The sequence below is a fragment of the Syngnathus typhle genome, linkage group LG14 (assembly GCF_033458585.1).
Source record: "Syngnathus typhle isolate RoL2023-S1 ecotype Sweden linkage group LG14, RoL_Styp_1.0, whole genome shotgun sequence".
Taxonomy (NCBI): Eukaryota; Metazoa; Chordata; class Actinopteri; order Syngnathiformes; family Syngnathidae; genus Syngnathus; species Syngnathus typhle.
Genome location: NC_083751.1, coordinates 11,117,985 through 11,141,981, shown reverse-complemented (window position 1 = coordinate 11,141,981; position 23,997 = coordinate 11,117,985). Strand labels below are relative to the sequence as shown.

The window sequence follows — 23,997 nt, the reverse complement described above, 5'->3', positions numbered from 1 at the left end:
ATAATTATTTAATGTCTGAAATATCTTTATTTTTCACTTTTCAATATTTTTGAAAAAGAAAAATTACATGGAACAATAGAAAAACTGTGAACTGTGTGTGTGTTTTGCCTCTTTTTCTCATCACTGCCTGCAGTTCAGGCAAACTACCATCTTCTGGCTGTGATCATTGCACACAGGTACACACCTATTGCTGACCTTGCGGTCTTTTCTGCTTGGGCAGATCTGACACCTCTTCCTCTTTGGTTGGCCCAGGCTGCTACTTTCCTGTGGCTGTGTTGTGGGTTTTGTCACCCCCCACCTTTCCATTGTTTCTATAATCGGGGTTTGTAGCTGGGGGCAGCGTTCCAGCAGACTCATGTGTGGTGTGACAAGCTCCTTTGACAGCTCTTTGAGGAAGAGCCATCATGCATTGGTGATGCCACTCTTGAAATCTGGGTGTTGAGCTGTGAAAAAGGTGTAGGCATTCAGGTGGCCACCTCTGTGTCAATTTTGTCGACACCTCCTTTCGTCTTATTGTGAAATGTGATCATTTCTGGGTTTTTCTTCACGCTAGTTTCATCCACTACTTTGTCGTGGTGCATCGTGCTCAGGAGCACAACAGCTTTTCCTTTCTTCCTGACATTGCTTCCCATGGTATGGTTGCCATTGAATCCAAACTCTGTGCTGTGAACCTCCCTGGACTTGGAAGGCTTAATCAGAGGAGGGATATCTGGCTTGTTCTGGCGTAGAGTCCCCACAATGGTGAAATCCTTATCCAAGAGATGCTGCGGAAGAGGCACACTGATGAAGAAGTTGTCCCTTGTGTCCTGTGTGTCTAAATTGACTACACGACTGCTGGACAAGGGTTTCACCCAGATTCTTCGGAACTTCTCCTGCTCGTCTCCCCGTGTAAACTATGCCATCTATTGCATAGGGGATGCATGCATCACAAATCCCAAAGATTTTTAGGCCATACTTTTCAGGCTTGCTTGGGATGTACTATAGGAACTTGCACCTACCCCTGAAAGGCACACGCTGTTCGTCCACAGCAACACAATCACTGGGGATGAATCGCTGTTGGCAATTGACCAGAAACAGGTCCCATACATAACGAAAGGCCGCCATGTGTTCTGTTTCCAGCCGGAAGGCCCTGGTCCTTTTATCATCAAAGCGCAAGGTACGGCGAATGTCTTCAAATCTCCCAATTGACATCGTGGTCTTGTACATATTATATGAGATAATACTTACATATACCAGCTCTTGCTATGTAAAATATCTTTGTGAGGAGTGACACTTCTCATATAGATTGTGTGGTCCACAGCCACAGTTGATGAGGATCAAAGGTTCCCATTGGGTTTCATAGAAAATGCATGCGGGTCATTTTTGATCCACTTATGGAAACTTGGGGTACTAATACAAAAACTACAATTTCTCAAAATAAATAATAGGCAAGTTAAAAATGTCAATAGCATAATGTCAAAAACGTTTTTTGAGGAATTCCTGGAATATGAAATAACAGTTTTCAATTACAAAGATATTTTTAAAAAAACAACCTCACCAGGTCATTTTTGACCCACTTATGCATCTAAGGGTTAATTATGTGGTGTTGCATTAATTAGAGCCACCACAATATTGGACAATTTTTTATTTGCACAAAGAAATGTTCTCAAAAGGTGCATTACTCCAAGTGTTTCGTTTTCAAAACAAGGTTCCCTTTTGATTTCGATTTATTATATCCTACAATAAAACTTAACGTTTTATTAAGGGTATAAACAGACATTGTTAAACTTATTTTTCTATTTAACAAATAAGACTTCATATTTTCAGACCTTCCTGCCCAAAAGCACACAGGTGCTTAGTGCATGCGCAACTCAGTCATCAAGCAGTCAAGATTGAGTAAATGTAAAACATTTATTGTGGGTACAAAAGTTCAGTTAAAATGACAGCCCCCCCCCCCCCCCAGGACACAACAATACAGGTCTCTCAGGCACTGACTATAAGTTGGGTGCTTATGTTCAACATTTTATCACATTCTCTAACGTCATATCTATTGCTAAAAGACAGGTGGGCGCTTGTGTACTCCAATAAGCCTCCCCCCCCCCTTCTTGAAACGTCCAAATATTAGCACTTGCTACAAGACTCTTGGCAAATCCAGGAGGACAGAGCTCAATGTAGAAGAATCAAGGTTCAGGTCATTAACACCCAAACTTAATCACCTGGAGATCCTTAAGACAAAATTAAAGTCATACTGAATGTAAACAAACTGATTACACTGCCAAACATACTAAACAATATCTAGTGTAACATGGCATGAAAACACACACAAAACACAGGTCACTCAAGGTGCGTTCAAAGACACACGCATCTCATGAACTGAACTTTTTTTTGCCTGAAAAATAAAAAAAGATCAGTTTAAATATTTGGAGTATTCTTTGTCATCGTCTTCATAATCATTTGAACGGCCGACATCAGAAGACCAGCCGTCTTGCACATTGCATCGTCACACTCTACACTTTCCAATAAAGGCTCACAATATCAAAAGAACCGAGAAACTCGTTCAGCTTCTACAGATAGCGGCAATTAAGTCAGAAACTGACAAAATGGCTCACAAAATTACAGGAATTTAACATTAGAAACTTCCAGTGGGAATTTGTTGGAATAAAAAGATAACCTCTAAACTTTGTATTTGCTAAGGTCCTTTTGATGGGCTCACGTGGGCAAGGAGGAACATTTATTTGCAGTCCTGCTTTTAAAAATACTAAAATGTTGAACGGCAACTAATGGTAATGTTAACAAAGGATTCATTTGCCAATTATTCTAATCAGATTTAAACATTTATTTTATATACATTTATTATTATTTATTCAAAAAGGGCATCGTTTGCAAACTAAAAGTGCAGAATATTCACTAAAGTAAATCACCTATGATTAATTAATTCGTGCATCCCAGCCCTGCTTTAGATTTTTGACTGCGTAGCTTTCCATTAAATCACCTGCAATTCCCACTTGAACTGGAAAGTTTCCAATTTGAAATTGTTCTTTGATCCCCCATGTAAATTTACTGAAAAACTTTGAGGAATTTTCCGCCCCTACGGATGCAACGATTTCTTTTTGTCTTTGTAGTGTTGTATACATTGGAGCTGCTCAAAGGAACAATTAATGTCAGTCTCGAGTAGCTCTAAAAGAATTGACAGAAGCAAGGTGATGATCAAACTGCGTGCGGCCGCTCAGTTGGGCGCACATTAAAATCAAATGGGGACATACATGAACAAAATAAAAGAGGAAAAAAAATGTTAAAAACCACCACTTGTGATGGTATGTTGACGGCACAACGGAAGCCCTTCAGCAAGGTGGCAAAAAAAAAAAAAAAAGGAGAGAGCGAGAGAGATCTACGAGGAGAGTCCGGCGGCCAACAACAACAAATCAAACACGAGGGCAAACATAGGAGGGCTACAATCAAAACGCGGCAGCCCAACAAACAAGCAGGAATTTGCTTGGATACGACGGACAGCACAAGGAAGCTCCGACGCTTGCTGCCGAGGCTTCACATGACGGCGCACTCCCTGGACGCTATTTTGGCCTGCCGGGACACACCAGTGCAATGTTTATTTCAAAGGCAGCAAACCCCCAACACATCAAAGAGCCCCCTTTTTTGGGTCAGCTGCACGTTGATGGCGTGCCTCGCGCACAACGCACCGTCATCATCGCTTGGCGTCACTGACACCTTTCCGTGAGATGCACCTCCACAATTATCGTGGAAAGTTTTCAAACTGGGTTATTTTCTAAATTGCCCAGTTTAACTTTCCAGGTAAACTGACAGGCTAGTCCCAATTAGCAATACTAGGGCGCTCACCTTCTTGTGCACAATTGGCTCCTCGTCGTTGTCGTCCTCCTCTTCTTCTTCATTCTCCACCTTCTTGCTGACACTGCGTCTGGCCACTTCCTGAGGGGACACACAGCATGAGGCACGTGAAACCCACGGCTGTCCACTCAATTTGGCCATTGCCCATTGAACAGACGCCGTTACCTCGCCGTCAGAGTTCACCAAGGTGGTGGTAATGTTACTTCCTGTGCCCCAGGAAGCTTGGCTTTTCCACAGGAGATCAGTGGGCAGACGTTGGGCCACGCCAGCATGTGCAGACCACACCTACATACAAACGAACGCGCGTACACACACACAATAAGTTAGCTTCAGTAACACCTGCGAGTAAGCAAATCGCACACACGTGCACGCACGCACACACACACGAGACATTTTTGAGTGACGGGGCCACACCGGACGGACGCACATGTTCAGGGCTCGAAACTAACGATTGCCCGGGGCAAGTAGCGATGGCAGACGGGCAAGTAGAATTTTTCCTCACTTGCCCTGCCATAATACCATGTTTTCAAGCTGTAAAAAGACGATTTTGTGCATAATTTCTCGCAACTTCTGCCGCTTCTGGTCCGACATTTTGTTTTCTAGGGAGCGGTTAGTTTCTCGTGTAAGTCTGCAATACATTGATAACGGCAAAGTGCTTCGTAATTAAATGCATGCTCTCTCACCCGTCCCTGGCTCTTCTGCGCCTGCGCACCAGCAGAGCTTGTTTCCGGTTGAATTTTGGTACTACAGTAGACTAGTGTGGTTTAATTGCATCAAAAGTTCTACACTGTATTAAAACAGGCTGCAGGCACAATATGATGGAATAAAAACATATGAAGGCAAAACTTATAGTGTTGTCTTTTTTATTGCAAAAATGTGTCGGGCAAGTAAAAATCCACTCCAAAACAATTCGGGCAAGTAAAAGTTTGTTTCGGGCAAGTAAAATTTTCTCCAACTTGCCCGAGGGCAACTTGGGCAAAAAATAAGCTTCGAGCCCTGCTGTTTAGATTTTGCAAAGGCTTCACAAGTGTGCATTCCACAGAAACACGTTTTAGTCGAGCGCACACAATTTGGACAAACTCTTCAATTACCCTACATGAGCGCAGTGAGCAAGAGAGAGCGGCACCATCTTACCGTGACAGTCTGTCCGGCCTTGAGAACAAACTTTGGTGAGAACTTGTAGACGATCTCGCCAGCGTCGTCCACTTGTCTCTTCAGTCTCCAGTTCCCCAACGGCTGGTCCTGAAGCAAACGCCACTCTTGAAGTAAGCGAAGCAACTGGCGAAGCGAGAGAGGGAGGAGCCAACGCCCAAGCACGCACCTGCTCCGTGTCGTTGGCCAGCGTGACCGAGTTGCCGTCCATGTCGGTGGGCGAGATGGAGACGCCGCCGCTCGCCGCATCCTCCTCAGACGCCAGCAGCAGCTCCTCGCCACGCCACAAGTCGCCCGAGTCCAGGTCTGTCCTCCTTCGTTTGGAGGTGCGGGACGAGGATGAGCCTGTCACCCTGGAGATGGTGACGCGGGAAGATGGGCTGGGAGACAGCTTGAGCCTGAAAGCAGGACGACACGCGTCACCACCGACAAAACGCCACTGGCGGGCTAGTGAATGGTGTCTATTCTGAATTCTTACGATCTGCCAAATATGGACAATTCATCGTTATTTTTGTGCAACATGAAGCAATTTAAGGTTGTGACAATGGCTTGATAATAATCAATAGACAGTCAATGTTTGAGAATTGTGGTAAAACTCCTATGGAAAGGCTATGGCATCATTGATACTCCCCCCCCCCCCCCCCAAGATAATGAGTGACTCGTTGCGACGGCCCCACAAGGCCCACCTGTGCTCCTCGCCATCCAGGAGCTTCCTGTAGGCATTGATCTCCATGTCCAGTGTGAGCTTGACGTCCAGCAGCTCCTGGTACTCAGAGAGCTGCGCGTTCATGCGCTCGCGCAGGTCGTTCATCTCGTGCTCCTTGACCTCCATGACGCGCCGGTGCTTGACCCGCTCCGATGCCAAGCTGTCCTCCAGCTCCCGGACACGATCCTCGGCGGCGGCTGCCTGCATGCGCAAACCTCGATCATTAAGACGGTGCCAGCGGAGAGCCAGGCAGTCGAGATGCGGAGGGCGGGGCCGGCACGGGTACTTGTTTCTGCAGGGCGCTCAGCTGATAGCCCAGAGTTTCAATTCTCATTCGAGACTCCTGCACCTCCTCTCGGGCCGTGCACATGGCCTTGTCGTTCATTGCAGACGACACCTTGGCGTTGTCCAGCTTTGGTGAGGTTGACAACATATGAAATAAAGGAAAAAAAGTTGTGTGGGGCTGGATTTACAAGTGACATGGTTTTGTACCGGCTGAGTAAATCCAGCCGTGCAAGACGAAAGGAGGATGAGGTGGCCCTTGCTCACCTTGGCCTGGAAGGTCTGCTCCAGTTCGCCCTTGTACTGAGACACTAGCTCATCGTGCTGCTCGCGCAGGTCCTGACAAACACACGCGCGCACACGTTGTTTCATTGGAAGAATTGCTGACAGGCAGCCTCTCTTACGCTCAGTTGGCACGGCTCTCTCAGTCTCTTAACCACACACACACTCGCACCATGTTCAGTCAAGAGTCTCTCAAACACGCCTGTGTTCCCCTACCTGTAAAGCTTGTGCAAGTTTGAACTCATAGTCCTGCTTGGCTCCTGAGTCCACCTCAACAATTCTCTGCTCTTGGCTGCGGCGAGATTCGCGAACTTCCTACGCAGGAATTTGAGCAGAAAGCGTCTTCTTGTGGTGCTGTTTTCAGCGCCAACTGCGCGGGACGGGCAAGTGTGACACGCATCTTTACCTCCTCAAATATGTTCTTCCTGAACTCCAACTCCTCGCTGAGAGACTGGCAGCGGTTTTCCAAGTCCACACGCTTCAAGGTTTCTGCCTCCAGCTGCCGCTTGGCGATGGCGTGGCTGTCCTCTGCCTGCAAAGCGTTCCAATCAACATCAACGCCGTGCTCAGCTACAACAGACAGTGCGGGGTTAGGTGGGGGTGACGCAGATGTTCGGTCTTGGGGCAAACAGGTGGCAGCAAACTGCCGGCACAGCTGCAAAAACTGCAATATCTACTGAAGGCCACCTGTTGGTGCCACACTCGCGCAACAGCTGTGGCACAACTTTTTTGCTTCAGTTGTTATTTTTTAACTTCGCTCCATTATTCTTATGTTTAATTGTATGGAATAACTTGAAACAGCCTTTGTCATTGTCATGCACAATATACTTGGTTTATCACTTTTTCTCCTCTGCTTACTAAGAGCAGGTCACATTGTTCCACTCCCAAAAAAGCTTTCAAAGTGCCTCCGGGGGAGTATTTCCTTGTGTTATGTTCAAAGGGAACAAAGCAATTTTGGACTTTCCAGGAAATGTGTAAGTGAGTGAGAAAACAGCACGCACCTTAGCCAGAAGATTCTTGACTTCAAGCAGGTCGGCGGAGAGCGCGGCGTTCTGGCTGAGCGCCGTGGACAGCGCAGCCTCACTCTGGTTCAGCTGACTTTCCAGCGCCCCTGCCCGCGACATGGCCGCCGCTAGGTCGCCATCCTTCTTCTTGCCACTGGCGCACACAGGGAAGGAAATTGTCGTCAGACTATGAGATGCTTTTTGTCCTCATTGGTGGGAAGACTTTGGCATGTTGGCAGGAGAGCATGACAGTACTAGTGAGGCAAAACCGCACACTTGCTGTCAACTCGGTATTATGAGTATGACTTGTGGCCAAGTTCTTCTAGTTCAGGACAAAAAGCATTGCTGAACATGGACCTTTTAGGGATTCCGCAAGCACGAAATGCTCAAAGGGGCATGTCCCCGAGATGGCCGGTTACCTGCGTGTGGCCTCTTCCAACTCCGCCTGAGCTTTGCCCAGATCGATCTGTAGCCGAGCGCGCTCCCTTGCGGTTTCGTCCAGAACCTGACGAGTGTCTGCCAACTCGGTCTCATACAGATGCTTCAGGCTGCTCACCTGAACACAAGATTGTTCCTGAAATCAACCAACGGACTGGAAACGAGGTGCGAAGTAGGGCTTGAGACGAATGCCGACGAATATTTTTCTTAACTGGCATTTTACTCAGGCAAGATGTTTGTAGTTTCATCTCCAGCCAGGCGCGGCCATTTGGAGCTACCGAAAGAAATGTGAACTTTTACTACGATGGTACTAGTGCTGCTATGTACTGGGACAGCAAGGAATGCGAAAAATGCGCTGAGCCACATTTCACACGCTATCACGTGGCATGCGTTCCTTGATTCAAAGGGCATTCAAAGCGTTGAAAGAAGCAACAAAGTAAGAAAAGAAGCAGAATGAAGTTCTTGAAAGAGTTTTTTTCTGGTTGTTTGGGTTGAGTCTGCTGGGGAGGTGCTGGGCCAACCTGGAAACTCAAACTGGCCGGTTGACACACTTCTGACAGCAGTTTGTGCAGACAACAGCCAGAAGGCGACTTTGCAGACTCACCGCGGCCCAACGATAATGCTGCTGGGGGATTCTGCGCTACCGGGCACATAGTACACATCTCTGACTGCATTGTGACATATGCCACGTGACCGCTAAGGTAAAAATAAATGGTTATTTATATCGCCACCATAGATTGATGCTGACCGCCGCTGCTGACAGCACACTTGTATGGCGGGATAGCATCGCTGCTTGGATACAACAGATACAAATCAAGGTCTACTTTTCTCCATTCAATTTGAGAAAAAGAAAAAAGTAATTGTTTTTCATGGAATAAATAGTAGTGGTGATTCAAGTCTTGAATAGGTCAAAGATTAGCAGACAATGTGATGGTCAAAAATTTATTTTTTTCACCAATACACACAATATTTTAATACCATACTCAAGACGTTTTTAAATGTCACTACAGAAGGCTTCACCACAACTCTTTTTCTTTTAAGTGCAGTGTCGTATAAATGAGCAATGATGATTGGATCTGAGCGATGATTTTTCGATTGCTGCAAATTTATAGTCAACGTTGTAAAGCAGGGGTCCTCAAACTTTTTCCTGTGAGGGCCACATAACCTTTCCCTTCTCTGATGGCGGGCCGGTGTCAGTTTGTAACAGAAAAAGTGTGACGATCGTAGGGGAGCTTAAAATTTTTATTGTTTTACAGAAAGCCACCCATAACCAAATAACGGTTATTTAATAACCCTTTCCAGGTTCTTTACAGAAAAAAAGTCAGGAAACAAATAATAACACTATTAATGAAATAAATAATAACTAAATAACCCTCTCTGAGTTCTTCACAGAAAAAACAGGAAATAAATAATAACTAAATAACTCTCTCTGGGTTCTTCATAGAAAAAAAAACATGGAACATTAACTTTCTGTTGTGCCATGCACAATCTTAACAGATAAAAGTTCAGCTCAGTTGTCAGAGCAGAACCTCTCTGACACATATGAGCAGTCTCTTAAAGTTCTTGTGTTGATTCCTTATAATCCTTTTGTAGGTTCCAGTAGGCTTGTAGACACCGCTGTCTTTTTTGTTAAAGTTTGATAGTGCGTCATAGTCTGGGGTAAAATTTGTTGTGGCAATTCTTAGGCGAGATCCGAGGTGTTGGTCCGTTTACCTCGATCTTTGAGGGTAGATGTTGACGTTCATGTGGCTGAACGTCACGTCGCGTACGTCGAGCCAAATTGGCCACTCTCTTTTAAACGCTCGGCACTGTGTTCACCTTGCTTTTCCTTGGGCGACATTTTAACGGAAGGATTCCAGGGGAAGGTTTGTGGGTGGCTTTAGCGCAAAACTGCATCTGAAAGCTCAGCGCGCAAATTACAAGAATGCTGTCGTCACAGCCCACGCTCTAAATTCGGGACTGATACAAATAGAGCGCGAGTGCACCATGTCCGTACACGCACTTGTGAGTGTGCACCGAGCTTTCTGACACGGCTTCCGGTAGTAAATGCGCAGGCGAGCGCTTCCCCATCTACTGGGGAAACGCAGTCATTGCAGGCAAAATGAGCAAAAAAAAAAAAAAAAAGTTTAATAATACAATTTGTTCAGGGTTGGCGGGCCGGATTAAACGGTCCGGTGGGCCGTATCCGGCCCGCGGGCCGTAGTTTGGTGACCCCTGTTGTAAAGAATTTCGTGTGCCATGTTAATTTTAACAACAGAAATCTGTTTCAAAGCGATGCTTTCGAGTAAATGCATATTGTGAAAACGAGCCAAAAATAAAAAACAGCAAAGAGTCGTTAAATGTTTGACGTCGAGGCAGTTCCACTCGAGAATCAAAAAAGGAAGCAAATATCAATCCGCGAAGTAGTTAAAATAGGGAGAGGGCGTCGGTACTAAATGGCGCGCACAATCAACCGCTTTCTTTTCAAATTTGGAAAGCTCCGAGGAGCTTTTTACCACTCCAAACGTTCTCACATCAACCAGTTCGACTTTGGGAAGTCAAAATTAGCTCAAGTACGAGGTGTTTTGTTTTATTTTATTTAGTGGAAAGAAAAAAACCAGTAAATGAACGGTTTCATGATTTGGCCAGGCGCCACCCACGTTTCCTGTGAACCCACCAGACTCTCCATCTGAGTAGTTCTTGCTCAACTTTGACGGGAGTTAACAAAAAAACGAGGCCAAGTGAAGACAATAGTGTCGAGGGGGCCCGGGTCGCCACTTGTACTCACCTCCCTGGTGGTGACCTCCTCTTTCTCGGACACTTTCACCAGCAGCCGGTCGTTCTCCAGCTCCAGGGAGCGTACCCGCTCGATGTAGACGGCCAGCCGGTCGTTGAGGTGCTGCAGGTCTTGCTTCTCCTGCAGGCGAGAGATGCGGGTGGGTGAGAGTGGCGTCGACGAGGCCGCCGCCGGCCGGCCAGCTTCACGGCTTGGGGTAGCAGACGCCATAACGGCTCGCTCGTTTTTTTTCTTCTTTCTTCGACGGTTCTTTCGCTCGTTTGACGGCTAGGAGAACACGTGCGTGTCCGTTGTCTTCGGGTAACTGGGACGGAAAAAAGTGGTGCGGACAGCGAAAACAAAAATAGCCAGGAATCAATGGGAGGCGGACAAGTCATACGCGGCAGCAGTGTGTGGCTTGCTCAGTACTCGGGTGGCGTGGTCGAAGAGACTCCAAAATGGCCGACACAACTGCTACCACCGCGCCAAAAGCAGCGAGCGTATCCGGTCGCACAATGCATGATGGGGAACCAAGATCCATTCAATACCCAGATGACGTTATGGTTTGGCAACGCACTTGCCATTCGAAAGATATATGGTTTCTTCCGCCGTGATAGAAAAATGACGCACGTTTTTGTTGTACAATTCATTTTTTCCCCCCAAATATCATATCAAATTAAAACATATTTATTCAAAACTTCTTTGTTTCCATTTTGAGGAAATGTTCAGAATATGAATTTAAAAAAAGAAGTTAAAATTGTTGCTCTCCGCTCTTCCTGTTTTATTTGAAAATCTATCAGTCTCTTCATCGTTTTTATCATTTAATATAAGTGTTTATGTTAAAAACGTTTGCTTGGAATAAATAATATAGTACTGCAGCTCAATTTACTAGATATTTTCTAGTAGTGAGCAATCTGTGAGACGTGCGAAATAATCCATCAGTCCTTTACTGCAGCAATTTTGCTGAAGAATGACGAGCATGTGTTAAGACAGCAACTAAATAACTACGAAACAAAAAAAGCAACAAAAATAGAAGGAGTTATGAAATTGTTAAATTTTTTAATGAAAGGTTCTTGTGAGTTAACTTTAAATTCGTATTTTTGGAAAGAGTGTAGATTGTGGATGGCATTTCGCAGCCCCACACTCCACTTCAGAAGGTGGCAGTAATGCAGCAAACGTTGTCTTTGTGTGCTTTGGTATGATGAGGGACAGAGCCGATGGGAAGATGGCGGCCGCCTTGCTCCAAATGACTTTCACATACAGAGGAATGTTAGCGGTCAGGGCGACAGGTATCAGGCCGCTGATACCTGGCCTCGTCCCGCCTCACTTTCGGGCCTTCTCGGTGCGAAAAGAACCGGATTTGGAGGACAATCCTTACTACAACAAATACCAGGAAAAGATTCAGAAAATACGCAGGTCAGTCGGTTACGCAAGATCACGCGGAACGCTATCAAAACAAAGCAAACAAAAAAAGCTTATGAGGTACCAAAACATTCAGAAATGTCGTCCCGTCAGCGTCGCTGTGAACGCCCAATTCATTTAAAATGTTTTCCTAGCCCCGTTCGAGTGCACAGGCAATCTTTTAATAGCATCTTACAATTCATGGAAGTTCTACTGCATTAATAAAACTACTCAAAAGTGAAAGATTGCAAGACACTCAGTAGAGGAAAAAGCACAGTACAAAAAAATGTGATAGCCCACTGAGTTAGGAGCCCCTTAGAATTGCTAGCAAATGATCTTCAAATGTGTATTACCTTTCGAGGCGTATTTTTGCACTGATTGAATTCCAATTTGCACATCTTTGGTGTGTCCTCGTAAAATGTTACACAGGGGCCTGATGAGGAGCACGCACCCGCAAATGCATCAGTTGAAATGTGGCCGCAGTGGAACCGTACCATCACTGTACATGCATGCTATATGTGATCGGCTAGCGCCATCACTCGTTGTCTGGCTGTGTGCTTTCAGTAGCAGGCCTGAGGAGTTCAAGGCCCGGATGGAGAAGCGCCACGAGTCCAAGAAAGAAGTGCTCGGGTACTCCAAGCAAGCAGAATTTGTCAGAGTCACAGAGCAGCAGGTTCAGAAGAACATTGAGTCAGCAAGTGCGGAAAGAGCAACCAAACGCAGAGGAGCGCTCAACCTGTTTGTGTTGTCTTGGCAGTTGGAAAAGTACGACGAGATGGCAACTGGCCTTGGAAGCGCAGGAGCATTCACCAAAAACAAGGTGCGGCCGCACGCTTTTCTGGCTGAGGATGATGACGATGATGGGGGCTGTGGTTGCACTCTGCTCTTTAGTCGCTGGGCTCTGTCCTCAACCTGGGGCTGATACGGGACAAGACAGGTGACGAGATTGCAGAGGTGAGAAATGCGGGCGGCAATTTTGATCTTCTCTTCTACAATGTTTGTGGTGATTTTGTGAAGCTGTTGCCTGGTGTTGTTATTGCTCTGATTTCTTGGTGCCGGCGTTTGCCGTTGTCTTGCTGTTTGTGCGGCTCAGCTTTGGATGAAATATTATGCCGGCAAGGACACGATCAGCGCCGTCATCCCGGTGAGCGTTACGTCCACTTCATCTTGACGTATTTGGTTGCTCCCTCAAACACCCGTCGAGTTGCGGCACGTGCTTTCCTGCCGCACGGTCAAGCTGCTCAGACGCATTTGTCTCTGTTTTGCAGAGTCCGACATACGAGGTCATCAGCGCTCGGGCGCAGGCGTGTCCCACGGTAAAATTCTCAGCGAGCGCACCCATACAGTGCCAGATCCGCACCCAAGTGCCCGGCAGCACCTCACATCGTCTGCAATTGGACTGGAGCTGTAGAAAAACGGAAAATCAATCCAATGCATCTTTATTTTGGTTATTATTCTAAAACAACATTTAAAACCAACAAAGTTAATTGCCACAGATAAAAGCAAGGACATTATTTTTAGTTAGTTTTGTAAAGGTAAACTGAGGGTAAACAGTTTAAAAAAAAAAAGAAAAAGGCAGTTTCATTTGTCCCACGTGATGTCAAGGTGCCACCAGGCCTTCTGTTCTCTCCCGTGAACACCATCATGCTTTTATCCCCCAGTTCTTGTTTGCGTTGCCTCAGAAGGAGGGCTACGAGTTCTTTGTGGGTCATTGGTCCGCCCACCAGGTCCACTTCACCTCCCTCATCAACGTCCAGGTGAGCATGCGCGTCGCCTATTTTGCCGTCAAGTGTCGCTGGACCTTGGCTTGTGTGTGTGTGTGTGTGTGAGGCAGACTCACGGAGAGAGCGCTCCCAGCCAGATGATCCTCCACCACTTCCAGGACTTGAAGGAGGACAAGGGCATCGTGCTGGTAACGGCGGAGCTGGACCCTAAGTTCATCGTAAGTGAGCCGAGTAGGCAATGGCCAAGGGAGAATCACAGTGATGCACGGCTCAAACCTCACAAATGGTTCAAATTGTTTTCATCCGGCAGGTGGACCAGCTGACTGTATAAACGGTGTGTTTTTTTTTTCCCTCCTTATTCCCCCCCATTAGACTGTGGTGCAGGCTCAATGTTTGGCCAATCAGGTGCAGCTCTTCTACGCTAGCAAGACGCAAGAGACGTTCGGCTTGGTGGAGACGTTTAACCGCCGCCCGGCTGACTTCAACCACATGTCGGTGATTGCCGAACTCGAACGGAGCGCCGTGGGCCCTGCCATCTAGAGTCAAGCGTGACGCGGCCAGATGCTGGCGCATGGCAAGACGCCCATGTTCTGTTGAGTTGTATTGTGCGCTGAGCAAGATGGCAAGACGAGCAATTTTCCAGACTACGACAACAGCCTGTGTAGTTGAAAACATTTGTAGATTGACTCTATTGAGCGCATTTGCTGCAGAGTCTTCAAAATGATACGCATCAAAATCTGAGCGGTCCGCTTCCGACTCGAACATCCCCAGGAGAGACTTGAAAATGCCAGTTCTGAGTACTCAACTCTGCCGCCGCGAGTCCCCGAGCGGCTGCTCTGCGGTCGCGTCTCGGGACGTGGCCGAGGTGTGGCCAAGGTTTCCGAAAGACAAGTGGAGGGCACTCCCCAGTCTGTTCCAAGTCTGTTTGCCTTCCCTCTTCTTCCTGTTCCAGTTGAGTAAGGAGGCCGAACTCTGCTCTTTGGTGACACGCAACGTCGGCCTACCGCCGGTGTTCTCTTTGCCACGGCTGACAAGGGCCCTTTTCTCAGCCTGTTGACACACACAGACTGCGTTAGGCAGAAGAATGTGAAGAGCGGCTGACTTAGAGCGGCTGACACACACACACCTGAGTGTTGTGCGGCGTAATCACTGCAAGCCGCACTTCTCGGGCGCCGCGCATCTGAAGCAAGCTCACCACGTCAGCATGTTTGGCCCACTTACAATCGTGCCCGTCAACGGATACGATGTAGTCACCTTCCCTCAAGCCCGCCTCCTAAACAAGCGTGTGCGCTCACGAAGTCACTTTGTTTTTCTTTCAAATAGTCGCTCACAATTGTCTGGTGCTTTTCAAAATATTTGTAAACATTTCCTTGTACTTGCATATTTTCTAACATGTCACTAAATTGTCATTTGTGTTTGTGCCTTTTCCGCACAGTTGACAAGAAATAAGGCACTGTTTTTTAGTAAAAAAAAATCAAAATTGGATTCATCCAACGATCACCAAAAGAATCAGGTTAATCATCCATCCATTTTCTGTACCGCTTAGTCCCCACTGGGGTCGCGGGCGTGCTGGAGCCTATCCCAGCCGTCATCGGGCAGTAGGCGGGGGACACCCTGAACCGGTAGCCACCCAATCGCAGGGCACACAGAGACAAACAACCATTTGCACTCGCACTCACACCTAGGGACAATTTGGAGTGTTCAATCGGCCTACCAAGCATGTTTTTGGGATGTGGGAGGAAACCGGAGTGCCCGGAGAAAACCCACGCGGGCCCGGGGAGAACATGCAAACTCCACACAGGGAGGGCCGGAGGTGGAATCGAACCCGCACCCTCCTAACTGTGAGGCGGACGTGCTACCCAAGTGCCCCACCGAGCTGCCCTCAGGTTAATCAATTATTAAAATAATGGCCCGAGTAGAAAATATGAGCAATTTATTTGACCTCATCAGGTTATTTCCCAAGCAAGCAAAATAAAGCGAAATGAGATTGGAGGGGTTGAGCGTTTGGTTTGTCTCACCTCCGCACAGCCTCCGGCCGCCACGCCAGCCACCAAGACTGGCGAGTCTCCTCTGAGCATAAGGCCGAGTCCACCTTCGCTCCTGGGCAGGCAAACGGCGCGCGCCGGCCCCCAGCGGCCTCGGGCGCAAAACACAGACAATGGCCCCTCAAAGGCAAACCAACACAGAAGGTGAAGGCTCATTTCCGAAAGGGAGCGTCGGAGAAGCTTTGGAGACGGCCACTCACCAATCTTTGGAAAAGGTCCGCGACTGGGACGAAGTGGGGCAGGGTCATGTCTGGCTCTTGCTGACTTTGCGCTGCTGAGGGAGAGAGTAGCAGCGATGGTGCCGTCGGTGCTGCCAAGCGACTCAAGACTTACGGCGGATGTGCGGAGCCTCCAGTGTCGGCTCAAAGTCGTCCTCTCGTTCCAACTCTGAGTACTTGTCCAGCGAGCGCTTGTGCGCCAGCACCAGCACGTCCTGCAGTGTATCTATCTTCCGCAGGATCTTGCACACGCCGTGCAGCCGAATAGCCTCTTCGTGTCTCATCACAGCGTGCCGCAGGTGGGCTTTACCTTCAAATACGATTTAGTCGCGCTTCGTGGTTGCACGCCACTGAATGTCAACTACAGGCTTCGGTGGACGTTTCTGCTGCTGCTTCTACATACGGCGGCACACGCTTTTGTTTTCAGTGCTGCTTCTGAAATGCAAAAGACTGAACTCACCAAACTTCCGTCTTTGTTGGGCGTCTCCCAATAGCTGGCCCAGCGGCGGCCTGGCACACGGGCTCACGTAAAAGTGAAGTAAAGTTTTTTCCGCTTCCGCCGTGTCTTCAGATGCTACAACAGTAGCATAAAAAAGGATCAGTATTATAAGCGGTGCCTTCAAAAGGTTTGTGATCGGCTTCAGCGACTGACGTCCAATGTTGAGCGCACCTTTTGAATTTTTTATTTCTTTTAAATACAATTCAATGAATTGACAATATATCTAATTGTTAGTTGCAGGCTCACGTTATAGTTCAAGAAAATAATCAAAATTCACAGCCGTGTGTGACTTTGCATTAAGAGCCAATACGTGACAGTAAACGGGCAAATGGCCGCCCCTCCTCGATTTGCGTTGTCTTGACAGAAAGCGGCGGAGGCTCGGCGACATGAAAAAAAAGAGGAGCGGAAGCTCCGGCTTTACTTACCCATACGGTCGCAGAGCGCCACGGCGGCAAAGTAGTGTGAAAGCGCCCGGAAATGTTCCGATTTGACCTGAACCAGGGATGCCCAGGAACAGGGCACGTAGTTCTTCATTGGCGGCTGCGACATGGCCCCCCGCGCCAGCAGGTAGACGTCCGACACCTACGGGACAACGTGTGCGCGCGTGAAGCCTCGTCCCATCTCCCATCCCAAAAGTGCAGACGCCCGCCGACTGGCTCACCTGCGCGGCTTCTTGCGCCAGGCGCAGCGAGGAGACCAAGTCTGCATCTCGCGGGCCAAGAGCCACACGTTCAAAGGCGCACTCCTGCGCCTGCGCCACCATCAGTCGCACCAGCATGCACAGCGCTGGCCCGCTCATGTCCAAACTTGGCGCGTTGGAGAAATTCTCCTTCAGATAATCAAATGCGCCTAGAAGAGGAAATACACACAAAACGGAATTGAGCTCAAAAGACTTGTGGTGGCTTTTGGTTGGCAGTACCTGCAGCTCTATGAAATGCATCGATAGCTCGCTCGATGCCCGCAGAGGCTGAACGATCCTGGCGCGCTCCAATTTGGGTGTACAAGGCGCCGATGTTGAACAAGACGCTCCCCTTCTCAAAGGCTAACGCTCGCTGGCATGACGGAACACCGGTCAGCGAGTCATACCTGAGACACACGCGGGCCGCTGCTTTGGAAAAATCTACATGTTCGGCTGAAATGGTTTCAGAGGAGCTTTTCGTCCACCGAACCCATCGCTCGTAAACACGAAGGGAAACGCGGACGTAAGCAGAGAGCCCTTGAGGTGTCCTTTGAAGAGAAACCTGCTTGGGTCCTACCAGTGGAAGTGCACACCCAGGTTCTCATGTGGGGCTAAGAAGCGCCGATCCAGGAAGTACAGTTGGTTGTAGTACTCCATCAGCAAGCCCAAGCCGGTCTGGTTCCGAGCCGGCGTGCGCATGGCCTACAACCAGACGCAAACCAGGACACAAAAGCACCCCCGATGAAATTGGACCCTCCGGGACGCGCAATACTATGTCCGTCTCCTAACCTGTCGGAGGTCCATAAGCTCCTTGATCTCCTTTTGATAGAGTAAGCCGTCCTCTCCGTAGTACTCGTGGATGAAGTCCTGCAAGGCCACGACAGTCACAACACGCTCAAAACTGCTGACATCAAGACGAGTGCTCGCGCTGTCTACATTATTTGATAGCGACTGCATGCTCTCAAACCACTTGGTGACCGCATGCAAGTAAAAAGAAAAAGAGGAATAAGAAGACGGCTTGACCTGTATGGGAGTGCTGAAGTCGACTTCCTTGGTTTCTTTTAAACCCAATGGGATCAAAGGAACATTCACCGCCTCACTGCCCAAAGAAGACAGACAGCACGATTAGCAACTGGCTGCCAATCAAAAACTTTGATGGAAACGTGATGTCGATTCTTGTTGCATTCTTATCCTGACAAAATGCCTGCGGATGTGTGTTCATGAGTGGGCTAAGAAATTCCATTGAGTTATTGGAGAATATTGTGTGTGTTGGGATACCTATCAGTCTGATAGACTTCCATGTTGCTGTTGAGGTCTTCCAGTTCCTCCTTGAGTAACTGTAGATTGGAGTTGACATAAGTGAGTTCCAGAGCCACTGTCTCTTTGATTTTGTTGTTCGTCGTTGCCCTGAAAAGCAAATTACTTTTTTGTCTGCATTTCCACATAGCACGTATGATGCTTCATTATGGGCTGATGTTTTTGTTTGCATTCAAAGCGGGTCTGGCAAAAGTTAGTCCCAGCAGCTCACCTGAACAGGTTCTCAGCTCCGGCTCTCATGCGCATTTCTTTGTTGATTTGCTGATTGATGCGAGCTCGTTGGTTCTGCAGTTTACTGCGTTGAGATTGGCCATAAGGATCGCATCCCTGCACAGGAGAGTTTGGGACAGGTGAGGGCAGTTCTTGCTAAAAGCAGTCCACAACTTTTTTTTGTTTTTAGGTTTCTGCATGCCCACGACCCAAGTGAGGAGAATCTGTTCAGAGAACGGATGGATGGCTGCATATTAATTTCAAAGTAAAAAAAAGTCAAAGTCTGCTTTATTGCCAATCTCGTCACATGCCAAGACACACAAAGAAATCGAAATAACGTTCCCACTATCCCACGGTGACAAGACATAGTACACAATATAAGTAAATAAATAAAGCTGACTCCGCCTCTGACTCCGACATACAAGTAAACAACACAAAAAAATAAAAACAAGAAGGCACAAACAATGAATCAATAAGAGTGATGAATAAATAATAAATAAACAAATAACACAATAAACAAGAGGAGCAAAAATGGAGCAAGTGTGCATACAGCGGACAGTCAGAATAGAGCGCAAAAGTACAGGACGCTACGCAGAAGGGGGGAGAGAGTTCAGGATCCTAACAGCCTGGAGAATGAAGCTGTTGGTGAATCTGGTGGTGCGGTAGCGCAGGCTCCTGTACCTCTTCCCAGAGGGCAGAAGATCGAACAAAGAGTGAGCGGGGTGACTCACATCACTCACAATCGTGGTCGCCTTGCGGGTGAGATGGGACGTGTAAATGTCCTTCAGGGAGGGGAGTGAAGCACCAATAATCTTACCAGCCGTGTTCACTATAAGCTGCAGGGCCTTCACGCTGTTTTCAGTGCAGCTACCACCCCAGACAGCGATACAACTGGAGAGGACGTTCTCAATGGTGCCATGGTAGAACGTAGTCATGACGGCCAGAGGAGCACTTGCTCGCCTGAGTTTCCGCAGGAAGTACAGGCGGCGCTGAGCTTTCTTGGCCAGTGATGCGGTGTTGGCGGACCAGGAGAGGTCCTCACTTATGTGCACCCCCAGGAATCTGGTGCTGCTCACTCTCTCCACCACAGCACCGTCGATGGTCAGCGGCAGGTGTTGGGTGTGACCCTTCCGGAAGTCAACAACAATTTCCTTAGTCTTCTTGACGTTCAGCAAGAGGTTGTTGTCCCTGCACCACGCGGTCAGAAGGTCAACCTCCAACCTGTACTGAGTCTCGTCGCCCTTGGTGATGAGACCCACCAGAGTCGTGTCATCAGCAAACTTCACTATGCGGTTGTCGCTGTAGGTTGCAGTGCAGTCATACGTCAGCAGGGTGAAGAGCAGCGGACTGAGCACGCAGCCTTGGGGGGCCCCTGTGCTCAGCGTGATGCTGGTGGAGATTTTGTCGCCAACACGAACCACCTGAGGCCTCTGACAGGAAGTCCAGTAGCCAGTTGCAGAGGTAGGTACTGAGGCCCAGCTTGTCGAGTTTGCAGATGAGTCGTTGTGGCACAATGGTGTTGAAGGCAGAACTGAAGCAAACAGCAATCTCACGTATGAGTCCCTCCTCTCCAGGTGGGTGAGGGCCGAGTGGAGGGCAGAGCAGATGGCATCCTCAGAGGACCGTTTGGCTCGGTACGCAAACTGGGAGGGGTCTATGGTGGGGGGGAGATTTGCACCGAGCGTGTGTTTTTTTTTTTTTTCTCCCTCCCATACTGATTTGTTGGAGCCCTGCTCAGAGTCGTTTTGCCCTTCCGATGTTTGAATGCTACAAGCATGCACAGTTGCCCGCTTGTCAATCAGGTACCGTAATTTTCGGACTAAAAGTCGCTCCGGAATGTAGGTCGCATTAGCCATAAAATGCACAATAACGTGAAAAAAAAACATATACAAGTCGCTCCGGAGTAAAAGTCGCATTTTGGGGGGAAATCTAGTCGACAAAATCCAACACCAAGAACAGACATGAACGAGCAACAACAGGCTAAACCAGGGGTGGGCAAACCTTTTGACTTGCGGGCCGAATTGGGTACTAAATTTTGACCGGGGGGCCGAACCAGGAGCAGATGGATGTAGTGTTTGTGTGAAGTAATATAAGTGACATGTAAAGGTCATTGCATAAAAGGTTTTTACTTTTAGTAAATACTAAAGCATGGATATTAAAAATAGCTCTTTAAAATGCATTTATTAACAGCATTAAAAAGATTTTACCAAAAAACTACTATCAGTGATTCTTATTAAATACGACACTGTTATGATGAATAACGTTTTCTATTACTTCAGCGCCTGCAGGTCAGATTTATGAAATATGTTTATCTAATGAGGCGAAATCACATCCAATGGCAAACATTCTGACCAAATACATCATCTTGAAGAATCAGTGAAAGAATAGATCTAAATAAAGTAATAAAGAAATCAATACTATGGTTGGTTTCCCTTTTTTGCTAGTGCATCATAGTCTGGAGTAGAATTTGTTGTGGTAATTTTTAGGATAGAGCCGAGGTGTCGGTCCGTTAACCTAGATCTGTGACGGGCTTTGTTGACGTTCATGTGGCTGAACGTCTTCTCACGCACGTAGGTCGAGCCAAATTGTCCACTCTTTTTTAACATTCGGCACTCACTGTCCAACTTTCTTTTCTTCGGGCCACTCATTTTAATGGAAGGATTCCAGGGGAAGGTTTGTGGGTGGCATTAGCGTAAAACTGTATCTGAAAACTCAGCGCGCGAATTACGAGAATATTGACGTCACAGCCTACACTCGAAATTCGGCACTGATAGATGAAATTACTACGTACTACTGAGTACCCACACGCACCTGTGAGTGTGCACCGAGCTTTCTGACACGGCTCCCGGGAGTAAATGCGCGGGCGGGCGCTTCCCCATCTACTGGGGAAACATAGTAATTGCAGGGAAAATGACTCCAAAAAAAATTAATAATATAATTTATTCAGGTTTGGCGGGCCGGATTAAACGGCCCCGGATGTGGCCCGCGGGCCGTAGTTTGCCCATATCTGGGCAAAACGATAGGTATACTAATGTGACATAAACACAAACGAAGAGCTGAGAACGGGCCTGACGTAACATTCAGAGTTATTAAAAAAAACTATGACATGAATAACACATTTATAAAACCATCTGTGTCACGCCAATTCATTAAATCCATCGATCGTCCTTTGTCAACAATGGGTGCACGCCGCTGACGGCGCTTGCACTTCAAAATATTCCACAGGCCCATATAACGATATATAAATTAGATATCAAATAACTATTATATAAGCAATAATATTATCAAACCATCTGTGCACTCTAAATCATTAAATCCATCGATCAAATTCCTTGTCCTTTGTCAACAACGCCGCGTGTGCGCCCTGACGTCAGCCTCATCGTTATTCCACAGATCTAGTATATAACTATATTGTAGCGTTAACAAAGTACAAGGAAAGACGTGGGTTTGGTAAACGGCTCTTTATTTAACAAAACAAACTTCCAGGCGTGTGGCGGCGTGGACTTCCAGCCACGGAGGTGGCGGAGAGATCCACAGAACAGGACCGGGCGTGCGTAAAAGCCATGACCGAGCCCCATCCACCGTCCCCGGACACCCAGCTGGTTGAGCGCCGGCCCCTGACTTCTATCCACGGAGGTGAAAGAGAGCTCCGGGCGTGCGTAAAAGCCATAATAGTTTTTCAAACCTTCTGTGTCACTCCAAATCCTTAAATCCTTCAAATTCTTTGTCCTCCGTGTCACTTAGAAACAAAGCCGCTAATGATGCCGGTAGTACGTGGGGCCCTTCGTCATCTTCGTCATCCCGTGATCAATCTTTGTCCTTTTTGTAAACAACCGCCGCGCCACGCCACGCTGCTGACGTCACTTGAAATTCAAATTACAGTAATCCTTGCTACATCGCGGTTCGTTTATCGCGGTTTCAAAAAATTCACATATAAGTCCCTCCTTATTATAAATCGCCCCCCCCCCCCCCAAACTATGAAAAAATAAATATTCATTCGATTTATAGTCCGAAAATTACGGTAATCCACCGTCTGACTGCGCGGATTAACCACCTGCATGGCCAGCTGCTTTGTACGTCTGTGAAATAATCTGGAGGTCAACTGAAAGCTGCTGGGCTAGAATGATGGCAAAAGTTTTGGAAAGCCCAAATCCTGACACGGGATGCAACGCTCCTGTCCTGTGTTGTGTTGTGCATGCAGCGCCTTGCCTTTCGGATGCTTCCATTGCAGCTGTTGTCCTCTCCCGGGGAACGCAGCGAGACCACATCCTCGTTGGAGGAGCTGTCGGGCTCTCTGCAATTTGGAAGAGCGTTTATTTCTTCTTCTTAGTTACACGTACTGAGAGCATTCGCTCACTCTTGAATCCACCACGCCAACTAATAATTTGTGGACCACTTGCCTTGTCGTGTGATGTTCCTCCATCGTCAAACAACGGCACTAGCGGACAAAGGCTCTTTCCAGTCCGGTTGCTTGACGAGATTTCCAATTTGCACGGTACACAAAAGCTTCCACACTGAAGCGAGCGAGCAAAACTTAGCCAACAGAAGAAGCGTTCCGTCTACAGGCAATGTGAGGCACCTCGATTTGTCGCTTATTCTGCAAGCAAGAGCAGCCAATCCCCGCCAAGTATTGGCAGAGGACAGGACACAAACCCAATCGGATTAAGTACTAAGAACGGCAATTGACCAATCCCAAACGGCCCCAGGCGTCCGCCCAGCCCGAGTGCCGTTGCTACGGCAACGCTTGGCTCGAGTCTCGCCACTTTTTTGACGCAACTAAAAAGGTCATCTAGTATCTATTTCGCCATGAATGTGTGACCCAGTCACTCGTGCGTGTTGATGACCCCCTCCCCCCAAAGTAGAACCTAACACAAATGCTTATTAAATGATAATCATAGTCATAGATGTCTTTAATTATTCGGCATTGTTTTTTTTTGATAAGGAACGTGTCTTGAAGTTAGTATACATTTTAAAAAGGAGATTCCGTAGAAAGACTAATAATGTTGAGCTCGTCCAACCTTGATCAACCCAAAATGGAGCCCCTTAATAGAAACAAAGCCGCGTTATGGCTCTCCCCCTTCGCAGCAATGCCTTGCTTATGCATGGGGCTACTTATGAGAACTTCTGGATTTCAGGAAACACTAACATGAAATAACACTTGTCATTTGAAAGTGACTTAACGTTACTGATAGGAAAAAGCTAAACAAAAAGAAAGGCACTTTCAATGCCAAGAAAAATGGGACTGTATTGTAGTAGTACAGCTGTGACCAAGTCATCCTCCGAATACTTAGGAATAGTATAGAATAGGAAAGAATACTTAAATTTCCTTCTTTTGTGGATCAATGTGCTAATGTTGCAGTTTTCTCCTTACAAGTAAACATACTGTAATGTTTGTGGCGCAGTACCTCACACATGGTGAACTGAGCCACAAAAAGCATCAGGTCA

General features: G+C 47.4%; 3 protein-coding genes across 9 annotated transcripts; 1 reads left to right on the top strand and 2 right to left on the bottom strand.

Moving 5' to 3' along the window:
* Positions 1-1,609: 1,609 nt before the first annotated feature.
* Positions 1,610-10,928, bottom strand: lmnb2 (lamin B2). Its single transcript, XM_061298015.1, has 13 exons — positions 10,472-10,928; positions 7,686-7,822; positions 7,264-7,420; positions 6,669-6,794; positions 6,479-6,577; positions 6,248-6,319; positions 5,985-6,110; positions 5,679-5,899; positions 5,162-5,390; positions 4,975-5,082; positions 4,006-4,125; positions 3,832-3,921; positions 1,610-3,558 (listed from the first exon to the last, which is right to left on the bottom strand). The coding sequence occupies exons 1-13, from the start codon at positions 10,688-10,690 to the stop codon at positions 3,523-3,525; spliced, it is 1,740 nt and encodes a 579-aa protein (XP_061153999.1). The 5' UTR covers positions 10,691-10,928; the 3' UTR covers positions 1,610-3,522.
* A 729-nt stretch (positions 10,929-11,657) lies between these two features.
* On the top strand, positions 11,658-15,576 carry atpaf1 (ATP synthase mitochondrial F1 complex assembly factor 1). 2 transcript variants are annotated; one of them, XM_061298017.1, is made up of 9 exons: positions 11,658-11,875; positions 12,428-12,533; positions 12,618-12,680; positions 12,752-12,814; positions 12,954-13,004; positions 13,129-13,176; positions 13,522-13,617; positions 13,695-13,802; positions 13,957-15,576. In XM_061298017.1, exons 1-9 carry the CDS (start codon positions 11,658-11,660, stop codon positions 14,122-14,124), a joined length of 921 nt encoding a protein of 306 aa, XP_061154001.1. In that variant the 3' UTR covers positions 14,125-15,576. The 2 variants fall into 2 exon arrangements, with proteins under 2 accessions (XP_061154001.1, XP_061154000.1); XM_061298016.1 differs by having other exon boundaries at positions 12,425-12,533.
* Positions 12,221-23,996, bottom strand: rhpn1 (rhophilin, Rho GTPase binding protein 1). 6 transcript variants are annotated; one of them, XM_061298009.1, is made up of 15 exons: positions 22,949-23,994; positions 22,762-22,842; positions 18,554-18,669; positions 18,304-18,432; positions 18,049-18,124; positions 17,815-17,892; positions 17,603-17,727; positions 17,266-17,432; positions 17,008-17,195; positions 16,772-16,928; positions 16,308-16,421; positions 15,963-16,157; positions 15,830-15,900; positions 15,603-15,721; positions 12,221-14,634 (listed from the first exon to the last, which is right to left on the bottom strand). In XM_061298009.1, the coding sequence occupies exons 1-15, from the start codon at positions 22,973-22,975 to the stop codon at positions 14,229-14,231; spliced, it is 2,049 nt and encodes a 682-aa protein (XP_061153993.1). In that variant the 5' UTR covers positions 22,976-23,994; the 3' UTR covers positions 12,221-14,228. The 6 variants fall into 6 exon arrangements, with proteins under 6 accessions (XP_061153993.1, XP_061153992.1, XP_061153997.1 ...); XM_061298008.1 differs by having other exon boundaries at positions 15,830-15,903; positions 22,949-23,993; XM_061298011.1 differs by having other exon boundaries at positions 14,142-14,634; positions 15,603-15,749; positions 22,949-23,995.
* Position 23,997: the final 1 nt, after the last annotated feature.

What these genes read in the sequence shown, in the direction of transcription:
- lmnb2 (XM_061298015.1), bottom strand. Translation starts at nt 10,690, where the DNA reads ATGGCGTCTGCTACCCCAAGCCGTGAAGCTGGCCGGCCGGCGGCGGCC. An exon ending in GGAAGAACATATTTGAGGAG is followed by an intron (nt 6,578 to 6,668) that starts GTAAAGATGCGT and finishes ATTCCTGCGTAG; the next exon opens with GAAGTTCGCGAATCTCGCCG. An exon ending in TGGCCAACGACACGGAGCAG is followed by an intron (nt 5,083 to 5,161) that starts GTGCGTGCTTGG and finishes CGTTTGCTTCAG; the next exon opens with GACCAGCCGTTGGGGAACTG.
- atpaf1 (XM_061298016.1), top strand. Translation starts at nt 11,658, where the DNA reads ATGATGAGGGACAGAGCCGATGGGAAGATGGCGGCCGCCTTGCTCCAA. An exon ending in GAGCATTCACCAAAAACAAG is followed by an intron (nt 12,681 to 12,751) that starts GTGCGGCCGCAC and finishes TCTGCTCTTTAG; the next exon opens with TCGCTGGGCTCTGTCCTCAA. An exon ending in CAGGTGACGAGATTGCAGAG is followed by an intron (nt 12,815 to 12,953) that starts GTGAGAAATGCG and finishes TGTGCGGCTCAG; the next exon opens with CTTTGGATGAAATATTATGC.
- rhpn1 (XM_061298008.1), bottom strand. Translation starts at nt 22,975, where the DNA reads ATGGAGGAACATCACACGACAAGGCAA. An exon ending in GAAGTCTATCAGACTGATAG is followed by an intron (nt 18,125 to 18,303) that starts GTATCCCAACAC and finishes TTCTTTGGGCAG; the next exon opens with TGAGGCGGTGAATGTTCCTT. An exon ending in ACTTCAGCACTCCCATACAG is followed by an intron (nt 17,893 to 18,048) that starts GTCAAGCCGTCT and finishes GTGGCCTTGCAG; the next exon opens with GACTTCATCCACGAGTACTA.